The 23,041-nt window shown below is 46.6% G+C and overlaps 2 protein-coding genes across 3 annotated transcripts in view; both read left to right on the top strand.

Moving 5' to 3' along the window:
* Window positions 1-14,772, top strand: part of ARIH1 (ariadne RBR E3 ubiquitin protein ligase 1) — a gene marked incomplete at its 5' end in the record, with an annotated part of 47,187 nt that extends 32,415 nt beyond the window's left edge. Inside the window, 9 exons of the mRNA XM_079540928.1 lie at window positions 548-614; window positions 1,183-1,289; window positions 1,714-1,756; window positions 3,026-3,097; window positions 9,132-9,262; window positions 9,359-9,416; window positions 10,681-10,941; window positions 11,755-11,867; window positions 14,035-14,772. Coding sequence (XP_079397054.1) covers window positions 548-614; window positions 1,183-1,289; window positions 1,714-1,756; window positions 3,026-3,097; window positions 9,132-9,262; window positions 9,359-9,416; window positions 10,681-10,941; window positions 11,755-11,867; window positions 14,035-14,119 — 937 coding nt within the window. The 3' untranslated portion in view covers window positions 14,120-14,772. The remainder of the gene's footprint in view (window positions 1-547; window positions 615-1,182; window positions 1,290-1,713; window positions 1,757-3,025; window positions 3,098-9,131; window positions 9,263-9,358; window positions 9,417-10,680; window positions 10,942-11,754; window positions 11,868-14,034) is intronic.
* Window positions 14,773-16,139: 1,367 nt separating this feature from the next.
* BBS4 (Bardet-Biedl syndrome 4) overlaps window positions 16,140-23,041 on the top strand; it is a gene marked incomplete at both ends in the record, with an annotated part of 31,695 nt that continues 24,793 nt past the window's right edge. Inside the window, 2 exons of one of the 2 annotated variants that reach the window (XM_079540961.1) lie at window positions 16,140-16,163; window positions 16,383-16,434. In XM_079540961.1, the coding sequence (XP_079397087.1) occupies window positions 16,140-16,163; window positions 16,383-16,434 (76 nt within the window). Of the gene's footprint in view, window positions 16,164-16,382; window positions 16,474-23,041 lie in introns of both variants that reach the window. The other variant, XM_079540960.1, reaches the window with a different exon arrangement.

Genomic DNA, 23,041 nt, shown 5'->3' with positions numbered 1-23,041 from the left:
GAGCTGACCTAAAGTTGATGTGTATACACCCTGTGTGATGTTGAATTTAAATCAGTTTTGAATGTAAACTGACTTTGGGATTTCTGGTGAATACAACAGAATTACAGCCACATTGATTTTAAAACTGAAATGGTAGCATTCCTGTGAATCCCAGGTAACGTTGGATCTATCGGAGTCAATGCAGCACTTCTTCTGAAGACTTGCAAAGGAGTTTGACACAAAGTATGGCTGTTCCGTGTGGATGAGCTGGTGAAGCTGTTTGCTCTGGTTCTTGGTCTGTCAAACTGTTTTTTGAATGAAGATCACCCTCACTCTTTAGACAGTATTTCTCTTGGACTATGTGAGCTTTCTATGTGATCTTGTAATTAATATTAGAAGTTAAATACGGTACCTTTCAATTTCATAGTAAGAATAAATAGCAAATACAAAAAAGAAACCTGCAAGCACAGAAGGAAGAATCAAAATCATTTGTCTTGACTTTCTGGTTATGTAGGGAAGAAAGGAGTGTTCTACTACAAGAATGTATTTGTTTTTTCCTTTTCTGCAGGCGTCTGATCACAGATTCGAAAGTGAAATTAAAGTACCAGCATTTAATAACAAATAGTTTTGTAGAGGTGAGTTTTGATTTGAAATTTGTGATGGCTGCCGGAGTGTTTTTTCTCTGTATCTCTGTATTGAACCAGAATGAGGCTTCTTTATAACTGTAGAGCAGGTTTTCTGTTGTGTGGTCTCTAATCAGATGTAATACAAATCAAAGGCTTTTCAGGGCTTGTTTCGTAGCTGATTTAGTTACAGCTGTAGTTGTAGGAAAATAGTCAAGAAAATCTGTAGGACTGCAGAGGTGTTATGTAAAAATACAGTGAATATCTGTAGATAAGAGATGACAAGAGCTATTCAGTGTTTATTTTCTTAGAAGCACTTAATGTTTATGGTTATTGAATGCTATCTAAGATGCTTCAGACTGAAAATCATGAAACACCATTCTATAAAGAATAACGTGCCTTAAACATTTGTCATGTGAAGTAAAGCTGTAAAATGTCTTTTAGCAAACTACTGCTAGTTTCACTGCTCCCAAAGCACCGTTCTGAGTTTATTCTGATTTTGAAGACTTACCTCTGTCCCTGTTTCCTGGTTGTACGTGTTCAAATCCACTGTATTATCTTCTTTTTCTTTATTTCGTAGTGTAATCGGCTGTTAAAATGGTGTCCTGCCCCAGACTGCCACCATGTTGTTAAAGTCCAATATCCTGATGCTAAACCTGTTCGATGCAAATGTGGACGTCAGTTCTGGTGAGAGCAATAAAGCAAAAGAAGTCAAGGTCGCCTTTCACTTAACATGTTGAAAGTGTTAATAAAATGAAATAATGGAAGCTGATACAAGTTAATAATTAGTGAACTCAAGTGTCTTTCCCAAGCGAGATCCTTTTGTTCACCTTCTTTGTTTATAAGATAGCTAATTTACTTTGCAAGGTTACCTGAGTTGCTAGAAGGAAAATAAATCCCCATTGAATCTAATATTAATACCCAGATTGACGAATGCAATGTATATCCAATTATGGAGTTATGGGATTTGAGGGTTTTTTTTAATATGGGTAAGGTTTCCTTGGGGTTTTCCATATTCTTTCAGCAGAGCCTCTCAGAAGAACTCCCATGATGTTAAGCAAATTAAATAAAAGTATAGCTGTGTACTTCATTTGCTGTTTTCCCCTTACAGCTTTAACTGTGGTGAAAACTGGCACGATCCTGTTAAATGCAAGGTGAGCATCTCAAAGTTCTTTGCTAAATGTGTGACTTTGAAACATTTGCAGTCAACTTATGTGCAAGACATGCAGAAATGAAGCACAGGATTTGCAGCTGCTCACATCGAGAAGCATTTTAGTTCACCTGTTTAGATGGTAACGTGAAAAAAATTAGAGAAGTCTTCCTGGATGCCTTTAGGATGCTTCACTTTATTTGTTAACCTCAGCCATTTGGGAAAGTGCCTGGAGGAGAACAATATTCCAGATGAGACCCTCAAGAAGAATTAGAAAGCTTCAGAAGCGAATGCTTCGCTTTACAGAGAGTGTTCCTGTACTCAGCATTTCTGCAGGTGCTCAGGGCTTCCGCAGGACTGAGGTTTGTGACATGGAGGAAGTTGGGTCCTGGTTCTGGCACCTGCTTTCATACAGCATCCACTGCTTTTCTTGTGAAGCTGTCCAAAGCTGTAAGCAAACCTGGGATCCCGTGGCCCGTTGTGGAGCTCACAGCAGACGTGCTTTGTGCCTTGAGGAGAGCAGTCTGTGCATCTCCAGTGATGAATGCAAAGAAACTTCCTTGGGGAATGGGGAAGGAAGCATCACCAAAGGTGTTGTGCGTTCTCTGGGAGACCAATCAAACCTGGGTCAGTTTGTTATCTCAGAGGTACAGGCAGGCTTTTGTGATTGTGTTCACTTGATGGAGCCGTGCTTCCTTTAAGTTTAAGGAGTAAAAGCCTGAGTACGTGGCCAGGACACCAGTGGACAGTGTAAGTCTAAGGAAAATGTTGTGACTTGATACGAAGCTAGCACAGAGGGCCTGACAGCAGTTTTTGTAAATCACTCTTAGAATAATTCTAACAGTCCTGTGTGAAGTTTTTCTTAGTTGAGCTTAAGAATTGCCAACTCACTGCTGAAGTGTTTGTGCATCAGCTGCACTGTGATGGTGCAGCAGGAAGCATCTGCAGCTAAATGGATTGCTCTGCACTGCTTCCCCACATCACTTCACTGTTCTCCCTACCCAATTTACAGCAAGGCAATCCCCAAAAGATGGGATTTGGGAATAGTAATAATGGCTTAGAGTTCTGATCCTTTCTCCTCCTGGCGTGTGTCTAGAGAGTGAGACAGAAGATTTTTATCCACTAAAGGAAGCTTTGTGAAGTCACACCTCACCTCATTGTGGTAGCACTCAGCTCATGGTGGCTGTGCATTTCTTGCCATCACCTTAATGTAAGCAGCTCTCCTGGGGACCTTTACAGTTCCTCTCTAACTTCTCCCTTGTTTTTCTAACAGTGGCTAAAGAAATGGATTAAGAAGTGTGATGATGACAGTGAAACCTCTAATTGGATTGCAGCAAACACAAAGGTGAGGGTTTTTTCCTTGTATTTTATATGCACTATCTAATTCCTCAGTTCTAGGATTGCTTTTTTTCTGTCACGTGTCATGAAGAACAAACATTAAAATGCACAATCAGTGCTTGTTTGAAGTGCAGCTGTAGGTGTTACTGCCTTGAATCAGGTTAAATAGGTGTGTTTGTGTGGAGGAGTTGATCGGAGACCCAAAGGAAACTCAGGTTTCAAGTCTTGGGGCTCCTGTCTGGCACTGGTGGCTTCCCCAAGCAAATCAATGCCTCACTCCAAGTGTGTGAAACATGTTAACACCACCTGTGGCTTGATTCGCCTGTGATAATTTACATCTGCCTTTAAATCCCCTGGGCTGGTCTCTTGAGGAGTTGTTCATTTCCGCTGGGCATTATTCCAGATAGAGCCTGGCAGAACAGCTGTTAGGATTTTATTATGTAAATGTCTTCGTTCCAGCTAGCTCAACTTTGCATGAAACTTCAGCTTGTCTGCATTTGCTCGATTTGGGAGGAATAAAAGCAAGGGTTGGCACAGCAAGGAGGAAACAAAAGAAGCAGATGCCATCAGGGCCAGGAGCAGACCTGGGTCTCGTGGCTGCCAGAGGGGTGGAAGAAGGTGGGGAGGGTGTTAGGAAATGGCTGCTTTGTTTTCTTAGCTCTGTTGTGTAACTGGTCAATGGTATTGTTTGCAGTGGCGCTGCTTCTTTCTGGGGCTGGCTGCATGTTTTTCATTGAACTGGAATGTTGTATTATGCAGAAACACCCATCGGTGAAATGCACAGTTAACAGACTGCACAGTTTCAGCATGATTTTGCTTTTTTCTGTTTCATGGGTTGATATTTGTGTGGTCCCTGCTTGGAGGCTGAATATTGCTCAATAAAACGAACGTGGCTTTTTCTGGGAATAACGTGCTCAGAGATGAATTGTAGCTCCAGAACTAAATCACATTTATTCAAAGTTTGCTTGGTCTTCAGATATTGCCTATGCTAAACCTGAGGAAGAAGAGCCAAATCACTTGGGAGGGGTTGAGTATGCATGCTGCTTTTTTAGCCTTGGGGCCCAAATATTTGGAATATTGCCATGTAGCAGCCTTATTTTTCTTGTGATTAAGCCTCGGGGCTCAGGTGAGCATCTGCTGCCCTCAGGGTGTTTCTGGTCATGGCTTTAAAAGCTCTCATCCCATCGTTTTAAAACCAGCATCTAGACTTTGCCATCGAGGAGCAATGCTAGTGGTATTTAAAGCATAGCTCAGAAGTAGGATTGAATGTGAGCAGTAATATCTGTTTTTGTGGGAAACACCCATTCAGAGGATGGTGAACAGAGGAAATGAATGTGGCCAAGCCGTGTTGGCATCAGCCCAGCTTATCTGTTAGCTCCTGCAGTCTGGTGTCAGTTGCCCTTGAACACCCCTGTCTAAGTTACTTCCTTGAGATGTAAGAAAATGCTTTGGATCTCAGGTGCATTGAGTTTCTTCGCTTTGAAAAACCTAGAAGGGGATTGGATCAGATACCGTCAGACACTATTTTCAGTTGCTCCTGCTGTCTCAATTTCTGGCATTTTTCAAGTTCTCTGAGCATGGCCCTGAGCTGCTGTCCTATCCCCTGTGGGCTCTGTTCAGGGAAGAACGCTTCCCAGCTTCTCGTGGTAGAGATGCAACCAAAAACACCAATCTTCTTGGAATGCGTGTGCTTGAAGTCTGGGTAATGCTTTGCAACAGGGGGACATGAGATAGGTTTATTCCACCTTGCTCTGGGAGGAGGAATGGGGGAGGAAACATCAAGCAGCTCTTGTATGAGAGAGTAGAAAAATGAGCTGAGTTGATTTCTGTTCACAAACTGGAGTGAAGCGATGCTTTTTCTGGTGAGTTTTGTGCAGTGATCTGAATGAGAAATGAGTTTAAGGAGCGAGTTTTGTGGTCTGCAGTAGAAGTTGGGTATTGCATGGTTGGTTCTTAGGAGGCCTCTATGCTATTTAACTTGCCTACACAAAAGATAGCAGCTCTTGCAGTAGCATGGGGTGCAGTCGGTGGCCTTGTACAAAGATGAGCTGTGTTCACGTGTGAGATCTGTAAACTAAATTAAAATTGAAGCCAATACAAGTGTTATCAAGCCTTTAATTCTCAATCTTTTTCAGACAAAAGGGTTGAATTGTTCAAGGTTTTGTGCGTTTCTTTTTCTCGCTTTGTTACACAGACTTGTTCTTAAATAGTTGCTTTCTTGGATAAGCCTGGCAGCTTTCTGGTGCTGTGTGGTTTCTGTGGCTTTGGGAACAAAGAAACCATGCAGATCAACTACGGTTGAACCTTCAAAGGATGAATGAAGAAAAACACAATTTGGATTTGTGTATTTTAGGCTCGTAAAGTGTATCAGGACTGCCTGAAAGGAGCCTAGGAGGAAGAAGGGGAACAAAACCGCTGGAACAAGGGTTTTGAAGTGGATTTTTCTATATTAGTCTTTCAGCATCTTTGAGTATTGAGAGAAGAAAGATGTTAACAATCTGGTATTCACCCAAGGCACTGTTTTTTGTTGCAAAATTAAATTGATGGTAATGAAAGTTGTTGATCTGATACTACAAGTGCCCCTGCCTTACTGCTTTTGGCTCCATCTCATTCTCTTCTGGGCTAGACAAGACCTGAACATCTAATGTGTAAAACAAGCAGTTTTTTCTTCCTCCTTCACAAAAACTATTGGGCTTTTTTACCCTCCAAGAGAGATTGTAATGGCACGAACCCATTTCTCTTTTCAGGTCACTTTTAATGCCTCAGCATGTGCTCTCACGGTACTTTGTGGAAGTCCTGCATTTGTTCTAACGCGGCAGAATCCTGGCTGCCAGCTGATCCTCCCTGGGTACCAGCAGCTAACTTTGTTCTTCCATTTCTCGCCAGCATGATGTTGTGCCAGAACCACAAACAACATTTGCCCCAAGATGTCACAGTGCCATCTTTCCTCTCACATGAGCAGGTGTTGAAAGTGCCCTGCTTTGCTCCCTAATTCTAGGTGCTGTCACACTGTACGGTTTTGTACTAACTGTAATTAAGATCAGTAGTGGATTTAGTTGAAGTGCTTCATGAAATCTGTGTGGCATTGAGGATTCATCTTTTAGGGGAGGTTACAGGCGAAGGCGTTGCTGGCAGAGCAGCTGATGAGCACCACTTGCCTCTGGGAGCCCTGGAGAAGGCTGGTCTTTTTGCCTGCACTGACCTCAGAAATGTGTTTCTATTTAGCCTTTGTTTGCAAAGTGCCTTGTGGTGTTTTATGAACATGCAGCTTTTTGTGACAAAATAGAGATTGTTCTCCTTTGCTAGGTTTGCTTGGGCTGTTGTTTTGAAGTGCAGTGTGCGAGCGTAACACCAAATTGTTTGGGATGGAACGATGCAAATGAGGTCACTTCTGCATCATGATATGATAGATAATGTGCAGAATAATCTGCTGGTTGAGTAATTTGATTTGCTGGCTGTGACTTTGCTGCACTGCTGTAACTCTCAGTAAGATCTGCCTTCCTTATCCTCCTTGTGTATAAATCTCCCTCACTCGTTTCATTATTGGCTTGAGTGGTTGCTGCTTTTTTCTTTCTGCTGCTGTTCAGACTTTCTTTTGCGTGTTCTTCTCATGGCTTTTCCTTAATTTTTAATTATGTTCAACTACGATGAGCTCATCAAGCTGGGATTTTCACAACTGTGACAGGTTAAGCTAAACTTGAGTCGTGGTGTTTGTGCAGGACTGGAAGAGTAAGAGGGGCTTCCTGGAGAAGGCAAGCAGACAGTGTACTGGTACTCTTCTGTGGAAACCATTTTTTGACTGAAGCTCACAAAACTGGATTAATTAATTAGGAACAAGCTTACCTGACTGGACCTTCATCTTACGGACAGTCCAGTGGAACTGGTGTGAGAGGGCTTGCAAAGGAGCTACTCTGCTTCATTTACTGTTTGTAGCCAGATAAGCATTAGTGGTAGGAAAGAAAGCAGGGCTGGATTGTTTTCCTTTTGTGCTTGCTTGCTGCTCAAACCTATCAGAGCGCCAAGCCAAAAAAGCCCTGGACCAAACAAAATAACCAGCCAGCTTGCGTGCGGCGTATTTCAAAGCACAAGAACAAGAGTAACTGCAAAGAAGCCTTCATCAGGCTCCTGCAAGTGTTCTGCTCCCGGATTTGGGGAATCTCATCTACGTGAGAAGCCCAGGTTAGGAACTGGACTTAGTCCTTTTGCAAGCTGCTGATGGGATGGAGTGCTGCTGTTCTCTCCTGGCAGGATGGCTGGGAGAGCAGCACTCTCCAATCAAGAGCCCTAATAGCGTTATGGTTCCCTGGCTGTGCCCTTCTTCAGGAAAACCTTGTTGGTTGTGTGATGTCATGTGCTTCTGCTGCCCAGTCCTTCATTCTTCCTCTTCAAAAGCAGACAGAAGGAGCAGAGCAAGGCTTGGAAAAGACAGAAATGAAATCATCATTGAAGAGAGGGGGAATCACTCACTGTTTTGTGTTGAAAAGCCCCTTTGGATGTCATCTTGCTCAGCCCTTCAACTCAAATATAGGCTAACCTCAATATTAGGTGAGGCTGTACTTACGAGACTTGAGTTTTGCAAGAAGGAAAAGTAGCTCAGCACACTTGAACCGTATTGGCCAAAAAAGTTGTGATCTTTCACGCGAACCTCTTCTCCCTTTCCCGTCTTCCCCTTGTAACGTATTTATCCTTTGGGATGAGTCACTTCTGATCCGTGTTGGACTCTTGCTCCTTTTGAGTTATTTTCTGAGCACTTCTCAGTGTGCAGATTCCACTGTCCCTTACAGTACCAAGAGGCAAGGTTGTATGCAAATCTTGCTCGTGGTGATACCTGAGACACCTGGAGTGAGAGTACAGGCATCGGTTGGATTGTGTCCTATATAAAAGTAGCAGTTGCAGACTGATGTGTGTTAGTTACCTCCTTTACTGAGAATGATCAATACTGAATGTTGGAATAGGAAATCGTGCTCACAGTGTCTGCTCTGGTTAGCAAAAGGTAACGATGTGTTCCTGACTGGTGCATCTGCATTATGTTACTATGAATAAAGTGCTGCAGGGGCAGGAGCAGGTGGCAGAAGAGCTGGACTGTCTTCCTTTGCTTGTAGGGGCAGCACAGGGATTTCTTTTTTTTTTTTTTTTGCTGTTCAGCCTTTGTGTATTCAGTAGGATAAAGAGAAATCTTTTCTTTTTAGTGTGCTACTTGAGTTGAATACTGTTTTAGGAAGTGGCCGCGCTCTGCTGATGTATGAGAGGGATATTTTAAAATAAAAACAGCCTATTCCCCAAAGATTTCACTGTGCTGTGCTGCTCTTTGATGTGTCCTCCTACTTGGCAGAGGCCTCATACCTGGAAAGGAAGCCCCACGTGGGCTTCTGTAGAAAAGTCTTCAGTGAGCTGTCACGTGAAGAGGAGAAAAGGAGCCTGACAGGAGGTGTAGAAATGCCGCAGGAGGAGAATTGTCTTTTTAGCTGACAGAAGCTTCTTTGAAGCACAATAGATTCTTGCTGCTAGTTTTTGGATACTTCTGGGATGACATTTTACAACTGCAGGTGTCTCAGATTGATAGCAGTGTGGTACCAGCTCACTGTTAAGCTTGTTTCAGGCTTGAGTGCTGCAGTGAACCAAACAGTTGACAGTGAGGAAAGCCAGATGCCTTCCCCTGGGCAATTATGGATCATCAATCAATACTACTGTAATTTTGGAGAAGGTTGTGAAAATAACCCATCCAGTTTACTGCTAGGGATGTGCAATAGCAGTGTAGATGAAATGTGTTGTTCCTTAGAGGTTTAGGTTTTTGGTGGTTTTTTTTTTTTTTGGTTTGCTATCCGGTAGCTCTGAGTTTTGGTATTAAAGACGTGACTTGGAAGAAGAATTTAATGATCAAAGGGGAAAAGGAAATTGGGTATTTCACTTGATATGCCATTTCTCGCTGCTATGGGAACCTTCTAACTTTAGGAGGTGGTTAAGAGGTGCCATGCCTAAAAGCCCCGGTGCTAAACCTGTTTTGCTTCCCCTGCTAACTGTACTCTGTGTACTGTCAACAGGAATGCCCAAAATGCCACGTCACCATTGAGAAGGACGGGGGCTGCAACCACATGGTCTGTCGGAACCAGAACTGCAAAGCTGAGTTCTGCTGGGTGTGTCTGGGCCCCTGGGAGCCTCATGGATCTGCCTGGTGAGTTTGGAAGTGGGCCTTGTGGGGAGGTGAGGAAGCCGTGAGAAAAAGAGCATTTGTTTGAACTGGAGTCTGGCATCTTTGTCCCTGTTACAGGTACAACTGCAATCGTTACAACGAGGATGATGCAAAGGCAGCAAGGGATGCGCAGGAGGTGAGTCCATAACCTTTGGTGGTAAGGGAAATCAGCTCTGTGCCGTTCTTTCAGGCTGTCTCTAAACAGACATCAGCCCCAAGGAATTTCCTGAATTTGGGCATGAATCCAGAAGGCACCAGCAGCTTTGAATTCTTGCCTTGTGTAAGGTTCAAAATCACTTTAGCCCATTTTAAAGAACGTGGTAACTCAGCTGTTATCTGTCGTGCTGCCTTGTCTATTTCATAGCAGCTCTTTGCATGAAGTCATCTTACTGCAGATCAGACAGCAATCCCAGCACCCTTTGGAAAATGCTCTTTGCTGCAGAGTTCTTAATGCTAATCCTGAAGTGTTTAAGCACAGCAGACTTTTTTAAGTTATACAGCATAGACTTCAGTTATTCCACTAATTATACTTGGAGACCTGACGTAAGGAGAAATTGAGAGCGAAGCTGCAGCTACATTGAACTGCTTTGTGAATATGGCTAGCCATAGCACAGCCAAAACCCCTGCTAACTTTTAATGGGGAGGAATTGCGTGCTGTGTGCTGCAGCTTGCAGAAATCATTTCCTGCACCTCTGTCAAAGTACCGTTACAGCCAAGAACCCAAGTATTTCCTGCAGCCCCACCTCCTGCAGATAGGATGGCTTGGCCTGATGCGTGCTGCCCTTGTACAGACTCTGTGCAAGTTGAACCATGCCCATGTTGTCCTTGTTCTCAGCTGATCTGTCAGTGAGAAGAAAATGAGATTAATGATTGCGTATTGAGTCATCTTGGATCTCTTGTACTGCATAGCACGTGGCATCTTCCCCTGCCTTGTAATTGACGTGCCTAGGCAACCTAAGGTTGCCCTCTTAACACAACCACCATAAATGTTTAATTAGAGTTCCTTAATAGCCAAAAAAGGAAAATCTGCTTCTGGCTGTTTGTCATGACACTGGAAGCATTTAAGCCCTCGTAACTTGAGATGGGAGGCTGAAATTAAAAACTTCAGGCTCCAGCAGTGTGATTCTAATTATTTTTGAGGCTGGGAGTGAAGATGCTGCAGCTGTGCTGGGAAGTTCACCACATGACAGCAAGCTGCAATGGGTCTGGCCCCTCCTCTGGGCACAGAATGGGGGTTAACAGTGCTGCACATTGTTGGCCAGCGAGAGGAGTGGAAGCTGCTTTGGTGAGGAAGCTTCTTCTTAGTGTTAGGAAGAGCCTTGTGAAGGGTTTACTTCTCTCGCAGCCGTTACTTTGTTTTAACTATTTGTTTTCTTTTTTCCTAATGGGAATTAACACAGAGATCCAGAGCAGCCCTGCAGAGGTACCTGTTCTACTGCAACCGCTATATGAACCACATGCAGAGCCTGCGCTTTGAGCACAAGCTCTATGCTCAGGTGAAGCAGAAGATGGAGGAAATGCAGCAGCACAACATGTCGTGGATTGAGGTGCAGTTCCTGAAGAAAGCAGTCGACGTCCTCTGCCAGTGTCGTGCCACACTCATGTACACTTACGTCTTTGCCTTCTACCTCAAAAAGAATAATCAGTCCATTATCTTTGAGGTAGGAGCAAACATGGTTCCCAGGAGCTCAGATAACAAAGATGGGTGAAATAGGGGTTTTCAGTTTGGAGAAATGGTTCTCTGCATTTGCGTGGAAGTTTTCTGAGTTTTCTGTTTGCAGTACAGCAGCCCTGCAGGGCATTGTGTAGGTGCTCTGCTGGCAGAGGAGGCGGAGCTGCAAGTTGCCACACTCTGAAATAAGAAAAAGGATCAAAGTTCTGGCTTTGAACTGGCAAAGAATGCACAAAAGCTGAAAGCTGGTGTTTTGCATTTCCCTGGTCTCTTTCTAAGGGCATTATCATTAAAATTGCACTTGGAGATTTAAATGATCTGCTTTGCAGGTGAAACTGTTAGCTGTTTGATTTGAAACAATCCTTTGCTGGTGCACAACCCAAACAGAAGGCTTCTGGGCTGTGTGCAGAACTACTGAGCAGCAGTCCAAGCTGTGCTCTGATGCTGCAGTGCTTGTACTAGGAGTCAGCAGAGGCTTTGCCAATGCTGAGGATAAACAAATACACAAGGGACACAATGGGAGATAATTTGGCCTGTACCACACTGTACTGCTAGTAAGGAAAAGACTTTTCAGGCTTGCCAAGGTATTCCAGACTGAGAACGACGTAAGACTTGCTGGTAAATACACAGATTCTGTTCTGATCAAAGGATGAAATTTCTGCTCTTTCATTCATGGTTCTCAGACCAGGTTACCTGAATATTATGCAGTTTCACTCATCCTGTTTTTTCTTTCATTTGGACTGATGAAAGAAATTTCTTCCTCCTAAAAAATACTTTTTTTTTTCTTCTTCCGTCTTTGCAGAATAACCAAGCAGACTTAGAGAATGCTACAGAGGTGCTTTCTGGGTACCTTGAGCGAGATATCTCCCAAGATTCGCTGCAAGACATAAAGCAGAAAGTACAGGATAAGTACAGGTTTGTTCCTGAACAGCTATCTCAGAGCTGCCCTACCTACTGTATTGTCATCCATTGTGGTATGCTGTGGTGTGGCGCCTCGCCAAGTTGGTGTTTTCTCCAGTCATGTCCCTGGGAAGCTGCGTGGTGTCAGCCTCCTGCTGTGCTTTGGGATCCTCTGCCTGCCCCTGAGCCACAGCAGAGCAGTGCCCTGTGCCAGCCCCTGACATCTGGTGACCAAAAGCAGTGGCTCTCCATGCACTGCACAGAAGGAGCGCTGAGGAGCAGCCAGGGCTGAGACAGACCTGCGCAGGCAGGTCTAGGGAGAACAAGGAGTGACTTTGTTGTTCCCAACCCACAATTTTGGCCTAGGTGAAGTTGCTGTAATAAAGCAGTCAGCTCTTTCCATTGTCTGTTGAGTCTGCTTGCACAGCACGTCCCTTGAGCAAAAAGCGAGTGCAGAAAAGCTGTACTGAGGAAAAGGGAGAGAACTCGGGAAGAGAGCAGGAGAGCGAGGGCCCAGGTGATACAAGTGCCAGTGCTCTTTGTAGTCCTGGGGGAATTGCTTTTGCGCAGTGGAAAAATACAAAGATGTAAAATGCGAATGAGTCACAGGATTATGACTTTTTTTTTTTTTGAGGCGTTTTGCCAAAGTCACTAAATTTCTTGCATCTAACTTGGGGAAGAAATGTGCCCAAGTAGTGTAAGCTGTAGTGATGAAGGGGGCGTGAGGACTGGAAGCAGCCATTAGCCTGCAGTGGGCCAGTAGGCCGTTGTGCTGTGCGGGCTGGCAGCACAGCTGGCACTGGACAAGGCTCACAGGAGACATTTGATAAATGGCCATTAGGCCGGGTTGGCTGTTTGCTTTAGGTCCTGTGAAACTGAATGCTCTTCTAGGAATGATTACATCTATCCAGAAGAAATTAGAGCATAATACAGCTTGAATTGCCTGAAAACAGCATCCCAAACCTGCCTTCGTATTTCTGGAAAGCCCGTGCATATCTGTCAAGCCTGTGCAGGTCCCAGTTAACTCGTTTGGTCACGTCTTAACCATGTCCTGCACAGTGCTCTTTGTGTACTGCTTATGGAGTAACAATGCAAGATTAGAACCAAGGATGTTACTGAGGTGGGCAGGTGGGGTTTAAAGAACTGGGAAGCTCATCTCCTGCTTCACAAAAGCTCTTCTGGAAAGCAGGATTAAACCCCCATCACTATAAAGGAACTGAAGTTGGGAAAGCAGGAACTGTTGCACGTTGGCTATCACATGCTTTGTTAAATCAATGGGACTCTGTGTGTGATGGCTTGTGTTGCAGCAGCTGACAGCAAGGGGAAAAGACAGAGCAGTTCTGTGCACATAAATCTGCCCCATCTGATCAGGTACTAAGCCGTGTTAGAGCTTAGAAACTAACAGTGTTAGAGCTGCTCGTTTATAGTTTGCTCCTGGAGCCTGAATACTTTCAATGTTTTTTCTGCTTTTATCTTTTTAGTTGGCTAACGCACTCAAAATGAATATGGCATCTTTTGATATGTTCCTATGAAATCCCTTTTCCTCACTATCATTCTTTCTGGTAGGACCGTACTGAAATCTGGAATCAGTTTATTTGCAGCTGTATCAGTTGAAACGAGTGTAGGTGTAAAGAGTTTGCAAGGCACTGGAGTTAGGGGGTTAAGCTTCTCTTGCAGCCAGGCCAGTCCCCTTCCTGTAGTCTGCTGTCAGTGCTTGGCCACATCCATTGGGAACCAAGCAGGGTCAGCATTCCCAAGATTTTGCCCGGCCTGCTCTGGGTTTGTCGTGCGCCAGCTCTCCTCTGAGCGCGCTCTCTCTCATTTCAGGTGTCAGTGCTAAACTGTGCTTTGGCTTTTCCAACTAGCAGCTGCCACTTCTTCATTTTTCAGTTATTAAAGCTCTATTATTCAGTTATTTCTCAGCTCTAGGGACTTCGGGGATGCTTTTGCATGGGGAAACTCTCTAAATTTGCATGATGTTTTTTCAACCAGGGACTTGGAGCGAGTGACTGGAGTAACTGAAGTCTTAATTAGCGCTGTTAACTGGCTACAACTATAAAGCCCTTCTCAGGGGATACCCCCTTTTGGAAGCAAGGCTTAATTTAGGTTTGCATTACTCAACGCTGGGAAAGAACTGTGCCTCCTAACCTGCTTTCTCTGTGCTGTCCCCCCTCTGCTGCAGATACTGCGAGAGTCGACGAAGGGTTTTGTTGCAGCACGTGCATGAAGGCTACGAGAAGGACCTGTGGGAGTACATTGAGGACTGAGAGTGGCCCCGCATTAAACGAACTCTGAAACTTTTACCATCTAGAGCGCTCATGCGATTAAAAAAACACACACAAGGCACTGCGCCTGTTACACCGCTGGTCTGTAGAACCGGGATTCTGTTTTGTTAACGGAAAATTTAAGTAAATTATATTGTAATAAAAAAAAAAAAGGTAGATAAACCATTGTACAACAGTATTCTAGGCGGCCAATAAGAGTGTGACAGACTCACTAAAAAAAAAAAAAAACCAACAAAAAAAAAAAAAACAACCCTCCAACTTTAACTTGTAACGTAGCTTCATTTTCCAAGCCGACTCCTTTTTCTTTTCTATCTTTCTTTTCCTGTGTGTAGTACAGATGAAATTTAAACAGTTTCTTGACACTGCTTTTCATGTCCAAACCAGCCATTTTGATGTACTTTGGTAAGGGGGGATGCCTCCTGCCCCCCTCCTCCTCTCTGCCCCCCCCGCCCCCCCCGTACATGGATGAATGTTGATTGGCTCCTTGTAAAGATGACTTTTTGGGGAGGGGAGGAGGGGGGTACACAGCAAGGAAAAAAACTTTGTATATGACTTTTAAAACAGAAAAAAAAAAAAAGAGGACAACACAGTATTTTTCAAAGTTGTATATAGCGCATATGCATGGACAAAGAGCAAGCGTGGCACGTGTTTGCATAATGTTTAATTACAAAAAAAATATTTATTCTTTAAAAATCTTCAAGATTATGTCTATTTGCTGTGCATTTTCTTTCAGTTTGATTTTTCTTTTATTTTTTTTTTTTTTCCTCTTGTTCTGTTTTCCCTGGGATGGGGTGGGGGAAGCGTGTGCTGGCGGAGTGACTTATTTTTGAAGGCGTTCACCAGAGAAGCTGGAGTTCTCCTCTTCATGCAGTTCCTTTACATCCGTCGTTCTGTGCCCGTTGCTGGTGACGGACCCGTCCCCCTCAGCTCCTGGCACTCGGTATCCAGGTGTGCATTGCATTCATGAAGAGTGTATGTTGTGATTCAGGATGCTTTGCCTTTTTTTTTTTCCCTTCCCCACACTGGTACTGCTTGACCTGCCCCAGCCCAGCTCTGCTGTTCCAATCCACGCACACAGGATGCTCTCGGCCTGGAGGAGCTGTGTGTGTGTGTGTGCTTAGAGTTGTTTTCTTATTTCTCCGAACTCCGAGGCAGGAAAAGGAGGGGTATTTTGCACCACTTCTCCAAAGACTATGGCAAGATTTCGGCTGTGGATCTCCTCTCCCATCCCCTCTCATCTGTCCAACGGAGCGTTCCTTGCTGTTCAGTTTCACTTACGTTATAAGAGTCGTAAACATTGAAAAGGAGAGATGATGGAATTGTCTTTGTGTTTGTTTTGGGCTCAGTTACCGGGCGCGGTGTCCCGGCCACTATTTAACACTCCATCTAGCGCAGTAGAAATTGAAATCGAGGGGGTATTTTTCAATTCAAAGGGGAAAGAACTAATGAGCTAGCTGCTGAGTCCATTTTTATGATTTCTGTAACAAGAGCTATGTTAAAGTAAACGATTGGTGGTGGTTTTATTAAATCTACTCCTGTATAGGATCTCCTCCTGTGGTATTTTTCGCCAGGCCTCGAGCTCTGTGCGGCCTCCGGGGGGAGGAGGGGCCGAGGGCGGCTCCGCAGGGCAGGGCCGGCTCCGGGGAACGCCCGCAGCGCCGCCATGTTGCGCCGCGGCCCGCGCCGCCCTTCTGCCGTCGGAGCGGCGCCGGGCGAGGGGGGGCGGGCGGGGCTGCGGGGCTCCCCGCGCCGGTTGGACGCTCCCCGGCAGCGCGGCGGAGCGCGTGAGGGCGGGGCTCGATGGAGGAAGCCGCCGTCGTGTTGAGTGCGGGCGGGCCTTAGCGCGGTCCTGGTCGCAGCCCTGAACCGACGGCCGCCCGGCCTCCCCGCGCTGCTCGGCGGCTGCCCGCCCCGCCCCGCCCCTCCCGGCGCCGCCCACCGCTCCTCTCACGGCCTCGCCTTCCCGCCCCGTCACCGCGGCAACCGCGCTCCTCCCGCCGCCATGGCGGAGCCGCAGGCCGGGCCGGTGAGCTGAGGGGAGGGGAGGAGGGTGGGCTGCGTTGGGCGCGCATTCGTTTTGCCTCTGTTCGTTTTATTTCTCTTCGCTTTGCCTCTGCGTTCGCTTTATTGCCCCCCCCCCCACCCCCAAAAAAAAAATCTTCGCCGAGTAGCCGAACTTGTTGAGAGCGGCGGGAATCGCTGGGGGCCGTGCCGCCCTGCTAACGCCGCGCTTCTCTCTTCTCAGGTTTCTTCGTCGGCAGCGGTGGCGGGACCGCCAAAGCCCCATCCTAAAAGAGGTTGGTTTTCAGATTTGGTTGTTCTTCTCGGGCTGGTTGGTCGTAAGATTTCTTTTAGAAGAAGTCTAGCAAGGATCCAGTGCTCTGTGGGAAAAATGAGGCAAGCGCCTCGTAGAATCGTGGGATGGCTCGGGTTGGGACGGACCGCAAGGATCGCGGAGCTGCACTCGGGCTGCCCGGGGCCGCCCGCGTCCTGGTCGCCCCCAGGGATGGGGCACCCGCAGCTCTGGGCAGCAGCGCCAGCGCCTCACCGCCTCTGTGCCCGCAGTGTTCTCCTCACACCTCACCTCAGTGTCCTCTGTTAGTTTAAAGCCGTTCCCGCTCGTCCCATCTGTTGCTGTCTGCCATGCGTACAGAGCCACTCTTCCTCCTGTTTTGAGCTCCCCTCAAGTCCTGGAAGGCCGCACTGAGGTCTCCCCGCAGCCTTCTCTTGCCCAGGCTGAACACCCCCAGCTCCTCAGCCGTCTCCATAGCAGAGGTGCTGCAGCCCTGGCAGCATCTCCGTGCCTCCTCTGCCCCGCTCCAGCAGCTCCGCACCCTTCCTGCGCTGGGGGCCCCAGGCCTGGGCGCAGCACCGCAGCTGGGGCCTCACGAGGGCAGAGCAGAGGGGACGGTCCCCTCCCTGCCGCTGCCACCCCTCTGTTGGTGCGGCCCAGGATGCCGGTGGCTTTCCGGCCCCCAGTGGACGCTGCTGCCTCGTCTGTGGCTTTCATCCACCAGAGGTACTTTTTTATAGGGTCTGTGCAATCACTAGCTTGGTGCTGTTGCTGGCTGCTTACTGTATGTACAGAATGCTTCTTGCAACCGGAGAGACTTTGTTTTATTGCATACGTATTTCTTGGGTTGTTAATGGATTTGATCGTCATTTATCTTTTTAAATAAAGAGTGGCATTGTACTTTCAGGTTCTGTTGATACTTGCATCTATCCACACAATGTCTTACTGTAAAAATGATCTTGAGAAACTAACATCACGTGCTGTTGATATTCCACGTTTGCATTTCCAAAGTTATGAAGTAAAAGGGATGTATGAGTGAGATCAAACCAGTCAGGTTGGGACATAGCTATCATTTGCTATGTTATTTTCTTATTTAAGGTGTAGTTCTGAAATTTGGGTTGAATCTGACCTGGAACAGTAACAATTTCAGTTACCGTTTCAAAAAGTCTGACTAAGTCCTGGTATTTTGTAAAGGGTCTCCTAGAGCCCACTCAGCTGTGCTCACTCTCCTCATGCAGATCTGCTCAATATAGAGACCAGTGTACCTGCCTGGGGGAGATTTGGCTTTTGCAGATTTCCCTTCCTCCCGCGTCCTTCCTTGTGGGGTGGCCATGCTAACTGTGTGCAGCCCTCGTTTCACCTAACTTTGTCAGCTTGCCTCTGGTGCATTGCCTGGAGTTGAGAAGGGACTGCTTTTTCTTCAGGCCTGAACTCAAGTGAAAACAGACTTTGGTTTTATCTCCACTACCAACTCCTCTGGGGTAAGGGCGGCTGTTATGTTTTCCCTGGAGGCACTGATTGACTCCACAGCGAGATGGTTTGTCTCCATCCTTCTCCATACAGATGATGACTCTGGGCCCCTCATCCCCAGTAATCCCACATCATTACCTGTGATGTTTGCAGGCTGGGAGGCTGTGCCTTCTGCCTGTTTTTTTCAGCACACTGTGTGCCTTCAGATCTCTAAGGCAGCTACAAGACTGATGGTGTTTGCCAGGTGATGGGCTATCACCGCCATGCTATTTCCTGGCTCTATTAAGTCAACTCTGCATAATTCATGAGTGAATGGAATAGCTGAGAAAGAAAGATGGGGCCATCAACCACACAGACAAGCAGTAGGGGTGTGCTGCGTGGAAGCTGCCTTCCCTCTGTCTGTGTGCTTGTTAAACCATCAAGGCTTCCTGCCTTTAAGTGTGCAGGTTTAGTATTGATCATCTGGGAGGGCGAGATGAGACAGTTGTGACTTTCTTAACAGGAGCATTTTGCAGATCTTGCTGTTTGATGAAGCATTACTTGCTCGTCGCTGTTGTTGAGGAGCTTTCTGTCATAATTTGGCATTTTGCATTGCAAGCCTGAAACTGAGCTCGATGCTTTTTTAGTGCCACCAGCACTTGTTGGGGTTTTAAGGCTGCGTGGAAGAATTGCTCTGTCCCCTTCACCACCCGATGTTCTTCCACCATCCTTGATTTGGCATCAGTGTTCATACAGCTGTGTGCCAGAGGGGAACAACTAGTAAATGGAATTCAGTTCTTAGTGTCCCTGGATCTCCCTGGAGTGCCAGTGTGATTCTTTGGTCAGAAGTAACAATCACAAAGACAAAAAAAGAAATCTAGCTTGGAACTTGTGTAATTATGTCAGCATGCCAAGGTGAACGCGGCATCTCCAGTACGTGGGGGCAGCCGTGGCAGTTCTTAAATGAAAGGGTTTGGGGACCTTTGCCATTAAGTATTTGACTGCACTGCCTTCTGTGCAGTGGGCAAAAGCTGGTCTGAGCTGCTGGTTAATCCCTGGGAAATGAGGGCAGCAGCAAGATCTGTTGGGGAATGTCGCTTGAATTTATCTCGTTGTGTCATGAAAAATTCTATTTAGAAAGTTTACCGCGTGTAACAGTGTCCTGTGCCTGTAAGTGTGCTGCTGGGGCTGTGTCAGAAAGGAGAAACAGTGAATAAAAGCAATGCTGTGTGTTCTGTGGGGAGTTTGGCTTCTCTAACCTGTGGCTGGTTTTTTTTTTCTTTTTTTTTTTTTTTTTTTTTTTAAGAAGAATATTTCTAGGATTTCTTGTTGAAGTCTCTCTTCCTACATCACGCCTTGAAGGAGCCAGGCAGATCTGTGTCTGTTGTTTTTGTGCAGAAGAGTGCTGCTAAATTTACTCTAAACTGACATTTAGGAGCACTGAATGGTAATTTTCTTTGCAGCAATTTGCCTTTTTAACTTGCACTGTATTTTCAGGAGGGATGCAAGAGAGATTCTAAAGCCAGCATGAGCGCAAGCGAGTTGATGAGATACGAAGTCGCTGTGATGTGGCAGCATATGGCCCTCTGCAAAAGGTTTGGTGCAGATTGAGTTTGTGCCTGAGCGGAACACGTGTTACAGTAACCACTGACAGCACTGTACGCAAACGGGGCAGTGTGGCTGCTGGAGTCCTAACCGGAATTGTCACCGTGGGGAATCCAGGCCGGTGCAGCTGCCTGTGTTTGCACTGGGTAGCAGAGAGGGCTGAAATAGCTGCTTCTGGAAACGGTTCGGATTTGCAAGAAGTAATTTGAGTGACGAACTGCAGATGTGCGTTTGGTCTCTCGGTGGAAGGATTGAACGCAAACCCCTGCGAGTGCCTTGCCGTGGCACTTGGGGACGGTCATTACTCAGTGAGTGACACACTGATAGCTGAGACCATTCATTATTTTGTCCTTTACCCCTGTGGGGAGAGCCACTCAGAAAGGCAATTCCTTTTGTTGCTACATCAAGATCGTAGCTCTCCCTCTGTTGATATTTTGTCCCCAAGCAGTGGGTCAGGGAATAAAGGGAGCTCTGTTCCCTGAAGCAGTGCGGAGTTAGCATCAGCCTGCCCAGGTGGGGTTTGAATCTCCTGGCTGCATTTTAAATTCATCGGGTGCTGTGTGTTTATTATATTCGACCTTTCTTTCGGGTGTTTTCCAAAAGGCTTTACTGGTTTGGATTGAACTGGTCTGGATGTGTCTCCCATCCTTCCTCTTTCCTTTTGCCACGCAGGCAGCCGAGTCTGCTTGCACTGATAGCGCTGTGGTGGAGAAAGCTCTTTTGTATGGCTGATCTGTTGGGGAATGTCGCTTGAATTTATCTCGTTGTGTCATGAAAAATTCTATTTAGAAAGGCAGTTCTGGGCTCTTGTGTTAGCTTAGTTATGGTTCAGGGTTGAGTGGGGCAATTTTTAATGTGTTTGGATTTCTACACAAATCTTAGGTTTTGTGAGATACGGTGGTGGCTTTTTAATAGTGAGATAAAAGGAATAAGTAGAAAGGTCGAATATAATAAACACACAGCAGCAAAATAGAGTGTGCTTGGGGTCACTGGAATAACGGGGGCCCGTCAGGCTGTGAAGAAGGAGGGTCCCAAATGGCTGCCACCCACCTCTGTGCTCACCCAGGGCACGGGCAGGTCGGTAATTTCCACAGAATCACAGAATTGTAGGGGTTGGAAGGGACCTCCAGAGATCATCGAGTCCAACCCCCTGCCAAAGCAGGTTCCCTACAGCAGGTCGCACAGGTCGGCATCCATGCAGGTCTTGAACATCTCCAGAGAAGGAGACTCCACCACCTCCCTGGGCAGCCTGTTCCAGTGCTCCGTCCCAATTTCCACAGAGAAGCTGATCCCTTTGTGAGCTGCAAAGGCATTGGCAGGGATTGGGTGTTCTTCCCTGACCTGGGCAGCGGGATGGTTTTTGGATGTGTGGCAGGTATGATTTTTCTGGTTTGCAGGAAGGAATTCTGATTAGCTGTGACCCTTGGCCAAGCGTTTCGGCTTCGTTTTTTCTCATTTATCAGCCAGTGGATCGCTTTAATCCTAAGTGAAGCTACGTGAGTGCTGCAGGTTTCCAGTTTGCGATGCGTTTGGAGGCGCGAAGTGCAAACTGCTGTTTGAATGCATCCGTGGCGCTGCGCTGCTGGGGATGGCGGGGCGGAGCAGAGGGGAGGAGCGCCGTGTGCCCCGCTCAGCTCTGACTGCGGGCCGTTTCAGCGGCTCATCGCTTCGCATCACAGCGCTTCTGCACAGCCCGCAGCTCTACGGCTGCTGCAGGGCTCGGGAGGCTTCGTCTCCTTTGCTGTCCTAGGTGGGTTCCTCTTCTGTCTTTTGTAATTACAGTGTCACCAGCCGGGATGTGTAGTGGGCCTCCAAAAGGGAGGAGGTGAGTCATAGAATGGCTTGGGTTGGAAGGGACCTCAGAGCTCACCTGGTTCTGACCGCGTGCAGCTCTGATGTTACTGCAGAGGAAGGTGCTGACCCACAGTTAAAGCGGTGGTGAGGTGGGCTTCTCACTGGTAACACACGGGTGCTCAGGGTCCCTCTGTAAGTGACAGCCAGGTTTGATTTAGACCTGGCTGTTGGGAGTAAATCAGCAGAGGTGGGAAGCGTGTGTTTTAAAGCTGTGGTTTCAGCCCATTCCTTTGTGCTCTTTTACCACTCAGAAAACCAAGGTGTGGACAGATGACAAAGATGCTGCGTTTCTGCATCTCTCCAGTGTAGTTTCTGTTGTTTCACTGGATTTTGGAATACTCTCAAGTGATGTTTGTTATTCTTGTCCAGCTGAATCCCACAGCAGCATTCTGCTCAAGCACTGATAGTGTTGTCCTTTTCCTGTAGGTCCTCATCCTTGAGGATGAAGATAAAGGCAGAGGGTTCCAACAACAAATAATTGCAGGTGCCACTTCCATGGGCAGTAGAATTCCCTTTGCCTGGTACTGACTTGTTGGGAAGTGCTCACGATGCTCTCAAAGTGTGACTGTTGGTTAAGAAATAACTACAGCATGTGCAGAAATAGACAGAAGTCTTCAATGAGCTGTGCTGTGGATGCATCTTGCTTTGTCCCCAGGCAGCTGACACAGATAGCTGCTGGGCATCCCTCCTGCTCCTGCCTGTGTGATGAGGGCAGGCTGTGGTGGTCCCTGATGAGCAGGCATTGCACACTGCTGGCTGGGCAGTTCCAAATTCCTGATGGGTTTTCTTCAATCAGTATCAATGCATTTCCTGAGCCAGCTTCAGAGCTGCCTTTGAACTGCTTAGAATGAAACTACCCGAGGAATCCAGATAAAAAATTAAGGATACTTCTGACTGTGTCAGAAAGGAAGGACCTCAGTGGAGGCGTTGTGTGTGTGGGGAACAAATGCATTTCCAGGTGTCTGGATGTACTGGATTGCTCCTGTTTGCCCATCTGCACACCAGCTTCTGGAGTCCGTTTCAACCTTCAAACTTGGTGTAAGAAAATGATTTCTAAATAATACAGATTAGGTGGTAATGTCATCATTGTTCTGTATGAAGATATGGTATTTTTCTCTTTACAAGTGGGTAGCACTGCTGCAGGTATTTTGTTCATTATGTGCCACAGGAGGTTTTTATTTTGGAGAAAGGCAATTGATCATTTTTTGTGTAATTAAATTGTATACAACGTTTCGCTTCATCCCTTTGGCCTCAGACCAGCAGCTCAGGAACCCCCGTGTCGTAAAGAACTGCAGGCGCTGCAGTTGGAATGTGCTGGTGCAGCTCTGCCCTCTTGTGTGTGCACATTAATGTCTGCGAGAGCACATGGGGGGCCCTGGGATGCAGCACGGTGGGGGTGTTGTTCTCTCAAGGCCATGACATGCAAGCCTGCTGCAAACTTAGGCAGTGAAAGGAAGCACCAGCTCTTGTAGCAAGCGGGTACCACTGGAGCGTCTTTTGCTGATTTGGTAATTAAGAAATATGCAACACTGGGTTAGGGGCAGCAGGTGGGGGAGGTACAGCTGCAACATGCTTCTTATAGAACCACAGCATCGTACAATGGCTTGGGTTGAGAAGCACCTCAAGCTGAGATCAGGCTGCCCAGCACCCATCCAGCCTGGCCTTAAATACTTCCAGGGTTGGGCATCCACAGCGCCCCACCA

Source organism: Tetrao urogallus (genome assembly GCF_951394365.1).
Source record: "Tetrao urogallus genome assembly, chromosome: 11".
Lineage (NCBI taxonomy): Eukaryota > Metazoa > Chordata > Aves > Galliformes > Phasianidae > Tetrao > Tetrao urogallus.
This window is presented reverse-complemented; position numbering and strand designations above follow the sequence as displayed.